General features: G+C 45.1%; 1 protein-coding gene across 2 annotated transcripts in view; it reads right to left on the reverse strand.

The window, feature by feature from the left end:
* Nucleotides 1-3,470: 3,470 nt before the first annotated feature.
* The window catches only part of braf (B-Raf proto-oncogene, serine/threonine kinase), a 19,686-nt gene continuing 17,752 nt past the window's right edge, over nucleotides 3,471-5,404 (reverse strand). For both annotated transcript variants that reach the window (XM_025057599.1, XM_025057600.1), the window contains 3 exons: nucleotides 4,954-5,091; nucleotides 4,419-4,572; nucleotides 3,471-3,992 (listed from right to left, as the gene is read on the reverse strand). In XM_025057599.1, coding sequence (XP_024913367.1) covers nucleotides 3,970-3,992; nucleotides 4,419-4,572; nucleotides 4,954-5,091 — 315 coding nt within the window. In that variant the 3' untranslated portion in view covers nucleotides 3,471-3,969. The remainder of the gene's footprint in view (nucleotides 3,993-4,418; nucleotides 4,573-4,953; nucleotides 5,092-5,404) is intronic.

The following is a 5,404-nucleotide window of genomic DNA, read 5'->3' on the forward strand; positions in this document are numbered from 1 at the left end:
GTTAAGGTGGACATAGGGACAGTTAAGGTGGACATAGGGACAGTTAAAGTGGACAGAGGGACAGTTAAGGTGGACAGAGGGACAGTTAAGGTGGACGGAGGGACAGTTAAGGTGGACATAGGGACAGTTAAGGTGGACATAGGGACAGTTAAGGTGGACATAGGGACAGTTAAGGTGGACATAGGGACAGTTAAGGTGGACAATGGGACAGTTAAGGTGGACTGAGGGACAGTTAAGGTGGACTGAGGGACAGTTAAGGTGGACTGAGGGACAGTTAAGGTGGACTGAGGGACAGTTAAGGTGGACTGAGGGACAGTTAAGGTGGACTGAGGGACAGTTAAGGTGGACAGAGAGACAGTTAAGGTGGAGCAGTGGTGATATGGAGAAGGAGCTCCACAGAAGCAAAGAGTAAAAAAAAAGAGGACACTGAGACGGTTGGTGTAAAAAGTACAGGGTGGGGGGAGGGAGTGAGGGGTGAGAGGGGTAAGATGAGGGGGAGGCCGACGATCTCACCAGAAGAAGAAAACAACGACTGAAACAGGAAGTTGATCGTCCACTGTTTTCATCTGTTAATTTACTATTATTTTCACCCCTGGTTGATGAACCTGTTCAGACAAACTGCAGGGTTTATTTGCTCCACAATGTGTGTCTGTGTTGGTGTATCTATTCTTGTGGGGACCGTTTCCACCTGGGATTATTTCCTGCGGTCCTCACACAGCACAAATGTCAGTACGTGTGTGTGTGTGTTCCCGATTCAACAGTAATAATGAGAAAAATGTGCATGTGTGTGAGATGAGAGAGAGGCATGATGGGAGATTCCAGCCCGACCCCTGGTGAATGTATTCACACTTCAGTCCAGGTGAGAGAATTTGACAGGAAGTAGAATTAACGTTTCCTGAAACACATTTGAATCTCAAACTGAGGCTTTTAGTCATTTTAATCAGAGTGTGTGAGTGTGAGTGTGTGTGTGAGTGAGTGTGTGAGTGTGAGTGTGTGTGAGAGTGTGTGTGTGTGTGTGTGTGTGTGAGAGTGATCTCATTACAGCTGCTGTACTTTAGCTCGAGGGTGACCCCTGCAGCATCAAGAGAGTGTGTGAGAGTGTGTGTGTGTGTTCTCATTACAGCTGCTGACTTGTACTTTAGCTCGTGAGTGACCCCTGCAGCATCAGTGAAGAACTGCTCACACAGGCCTCACCCATCTATTTCTGATCGAGTCCATCAACACAGCTGAGCAGAAGGGGATTCTGGGAAATAAAAAGTTTCCTGTTGTAAACAACGACCTCTTGTTGCTGTAAATAATATATAAATGTTTAAACTTTAGTCCAGGACTGAACAGTTGAGCCTTTAAACAAATACCCTATACCCTCTGTGACCACTAGGTGGCAACGTCTACAGTGGAGGTTTGATTTATTTGAGTATTTATTTAGTCATTTATTTAAAAAAAAAATCCCAAGCAATTCATTTTTAATGTTTACTTTTGTTGTTTAACATGGTAAAAAAATATATAGTTTTGTTATTAAAGTATTTAAGTTTGTGACGTGGATATATTTGACCCGTGTACTTTTTCAGGTTCAACTCGTCACGCGGCAGAAAACACATTTCCTCGTCAATGCTGCCACCATGTGGAATGAGACGGGACTACAGCAGCTACAGTTTACATGCACTTCTTTAATATATCAGTTTTTCATATTCACAACAAATACATTAAGCTTTTCTTATGATACAGCCTTAAATAGTTTTTACACGTCACCGCTGGTCACGGAGGTCGGCCAATCAACGTCTCCGCCGCGGACTTTTGTTTCCAACAGTTTCTCATTCGTCACGTGACGTCTCCACGCCTCCCCGCAAATCGACAGTATTTCCTTTGTACAAGTATTTACACGTAAAACTAACAGATAAAAACAAATCAACTTTTTTTTTTTTAAATTGTTTTTCTTTTTAAAGAATAGTCCTCGGTTGTCGGGTTAAAGGTCGGGTTAAAGGTGCAGGCAAGGAGGAGAGGGGGACGAGGGGGAGGTAAACGAGGAGGGCGGAATGTTTCGGTAAAATGAAATTTAAATTAAAAAAAAGAAAAAGAGGAATCAAAGATGTGGTTGAACAGGAGGTTGTGTTTGGAGTCGGGGGGAGGGGGGGGGGGGGGGGGGGGGGTGAGACCTGTAGGGTTCCTCCCGGACCGTCTGAAGGTTCAGCCGAGTCACGTGACAGAACACCAAGGTCTCTGAAATGGTCAGGACGTCGGACGTCACCGTCCACGTGTCCAGGTCCTGTGACTGACCAGGAGAAAAACGAACGCTAGCTACGAAGACAGCGGTCGAAGATCGCACTGTGCAAGAAGACGGACGAGACGATCCTCACCCACGTGGGGGACACGAGTCCTCACTCCTCACCCACTGTGACACAGCGACGCTGGACAAACCTGTCCAACAGCTGTCACCGTCTACAGTTGACCTCCACCACCGGCCCGACCACAAGTCCCGAAGCTAACAGATAGGCTAACCTTTAGCTGAGGTTCTCAGAGCAGATTTCTCTCCCGACTCGTCGTGAACATGGACTCCAGGAAACTCATGACAAGGTTCCTGTCACCAGTTTGTCACCGGTTAGCTTCAAGCTATCTGTCCAAAAGTGCAAAACACGAGTCACAGGAGACGAAGACGACGGTGCGCGGACGGACGGGGAGTCCAAGAAAGCAGTTCTGAAAATTAAACCATAAAACTAAAAGATTTACATAAATAAGAAGTACATATCTGCAGGCCTGCCTGTACAGAAGAAAGGCAAAAAAAAAAACAACCCAAAGTCAGACGAGGAAACACCTACGACACACTCTGGAATGTGTGAGCAGACGGAAAAAAACAAAACAGTTGCCCTTCCAGCAGGTGGTGCTGCAGCCCATTGGCTCAGAAGTAGCGACAAGTTAGAGTGCAAAATAAAGGAATCAGAGAAAGAAAAGAAAACGATTTTGAAAGTAGGACTTTGTAGGAAAGTCGTAGAGAAGCTTCTGTGAAACACGGGCCTGTTTAGTTGAACACGACCACAGCCACACTGGCAGGAATTGAAGAAAGACACCAAGATCTTCTTCAACATCAAGTGTTTTTTTAAGCTTTTATAGCTATTTACTGCCACCTAGTGGAAGAATATTTAATTGATCTGCCTGTCACATCGACAAATATAAACAAATGACTCTCGGATTTCTCGCGGCACAGGTGGCAGCAGAGAGCTGAAAACTAAAGAGAGAGAGAAGAAGATTGTGTTCAACTAAACTGAACCCAGAGGTTGATCGTGTTTCATCACACGTCATTTCTGTGGTGCATCATGGGACTTTCCTAATGTTAAATAGACCATCGAACTTTTTGAGAACAAACTTGACCTAAAGTTTTTTTTTGTTTTTTTTTAATGACCATCGAACTTTTTGAGAACAAACTTAACCTAAAGTTTTGTTTTTTTTTTTAAATTGTGACCTTTTCGGGAGCTAGCTGTGACCTTTTGGAATTTAAAATAACGAACTGCAAATCTAACGGTTAGAGATCGCAGCTCCGATCGTGGGAATCAATGACAGTGTTTGTAAGCGAATAAAAATAATTTGCTAATGGTGATATGTTGAACTGCGTTGGACACGTCTCGAGGCCCACGTCTCGAGGCCCACGTCTCGAGGCCCACGTCTTGAGGCCCACGTCTCGAGGCCCACGCCGCTGGACGATGTTCAGCTTCATGTTAGTGAACTTTACTTCCTCTCCTGCCGTTTCTCTGTCGCGTCTTCAACTTTCTGTCTTTGTCTCCTCCTACAGGTGGACAGGTGTCGGTCCGAATCCTTCCCGTCCCAGATGTTTTTGTTTCTGTTTGATATTCAGGTCGTTTTTCTTCCGTTGGTGCGGCCCAGTGTTGATCTGTTCCGTTGTTTCAGTGATGAATGACTCCAGGGACGACAGACGTAAAAAAAACGTAAGACGAGGACGAAGCGTCGGCTCTGCAGCACTTACTTAAAGGCCGAAAACTCCCCTGAAAAATAGGACACCACAGAGACGGTCAGTGAACCGCGGCAGCAGGAGTCGGCCATCATCAGTGCTAGCTCCGAGCTAATGCTAACATCAGCCTAGCTCAAACTCTGTCTTCGGGAGTAAGTTGAACCAGACGACTTAAACATGAGGTACTACTGAAGTACTACTGAATTCTACTTGGAATATTCGACCCTGTCCATTAAACAGTATCTTTAGTTTTACCGATATATTTACCAAAACCTAACGTAACGTAACCCAAAGTATCGGAATTGGAAACTATTTTATAAATAATATGAAATATTTGTAGAATTTTACGAAATCTCTACTGAAGACTCGACTTCTTCTACACATTTTAAAACATGACTTAATATTTAAACGCTACCTTAACACGTGATATCGTCTCGTGTGTGTGTGTGTGCGAACTCACCGTAGCCGCCGGCCTGGATGGGCGTTTTAGGCGAGGCGCAGGCGTACAAGCTGAAGTCCTCCGTTTGAAAGCCGGCTCGATTTAACGAAGGCTCCGAGGCGCTGCGGTGGATTTTGGGTAACGAGCGAGCCAGCAGCTCAATGGACGCTAAGATCTGAGGTAACACAGATACAGGATCGGAAACGTGAGTCACTGCTGCGGTCGGAGGTAAAACCAGGGGTGGAGCAGAACCAGGGACCAGGAAGACCAGGAGAAAACTCACCTGGAATTATTTCATTCTTATTTGATTTAATATTCGTGGTCTTTAAGGAAGTCTTTTTGGTCTGTTTTTCATAGGAGGGTGCAGTGCCCTCCTGTGGCCATAGATGATATGGCATATATTTTTCACAAGTCCCTACAGAATATAATTCTCAGGGAACTTCTAGTCTAGAACATACATTAGTGGAGACCTTCACTCTGAGAAACCACAGTACCACACTTCTCCACTAGGTGGCCTAACAGGCTTCAGCCTTTTTTTTTTCCTCTTCCTCCTCACCTGTGGGAATAGGGGGCGCTCCTCTCTCTTCTTCTTCAGACAGTCAGCCATCAGCCTCTTCATGGCCTTGGGACAGTTGCTTCTCACTTTGCTGAGGTCAGGAGATAAGTAACCTCGGCCGACCATGAATATGATCTGTGAAGGACACGGGGCGTTTGAACTCATCATCAACTACTTCCTGTTTGTCTGAATACATTACATTAGCAGTCCGTTCACATACAGTTTAAGATTTTTAGAGTTTAACACAGAATTCATGATGAAGGAAAAAGGGCTCACAGCAGTGGTTCTCAAAGTGAGGGGCAGGGGACCCTTGGAGACACTGATGTCTTTTGGTATATAAACAGAATTTTCAGTTTTTAGGGTCAATGAATGTGTCATCGTGACAAAAAAAGGGGGGCGATCCAGGTAAAGTTTGGAAACCACTGACTGAAGACCAGATGTAGTGGACCCC

The sequence above is a fragment of the Cynoglossus semilaevis genome, chromosome 8 (assembly GCF_000523025.1).
Source record: "Cynoglossus semilaevis isolate Cse_v1.0 chromosome 8, Cse_v1.0, whole genome shotgun sequence".
NCBI classification, from domain to species: Eukaryota; Metazoa; Chordata; class Actinopteri; order Pleuronectiformes; family Cynoglossidae; genus Cynoglossus; species Cynoglossus semilaevis.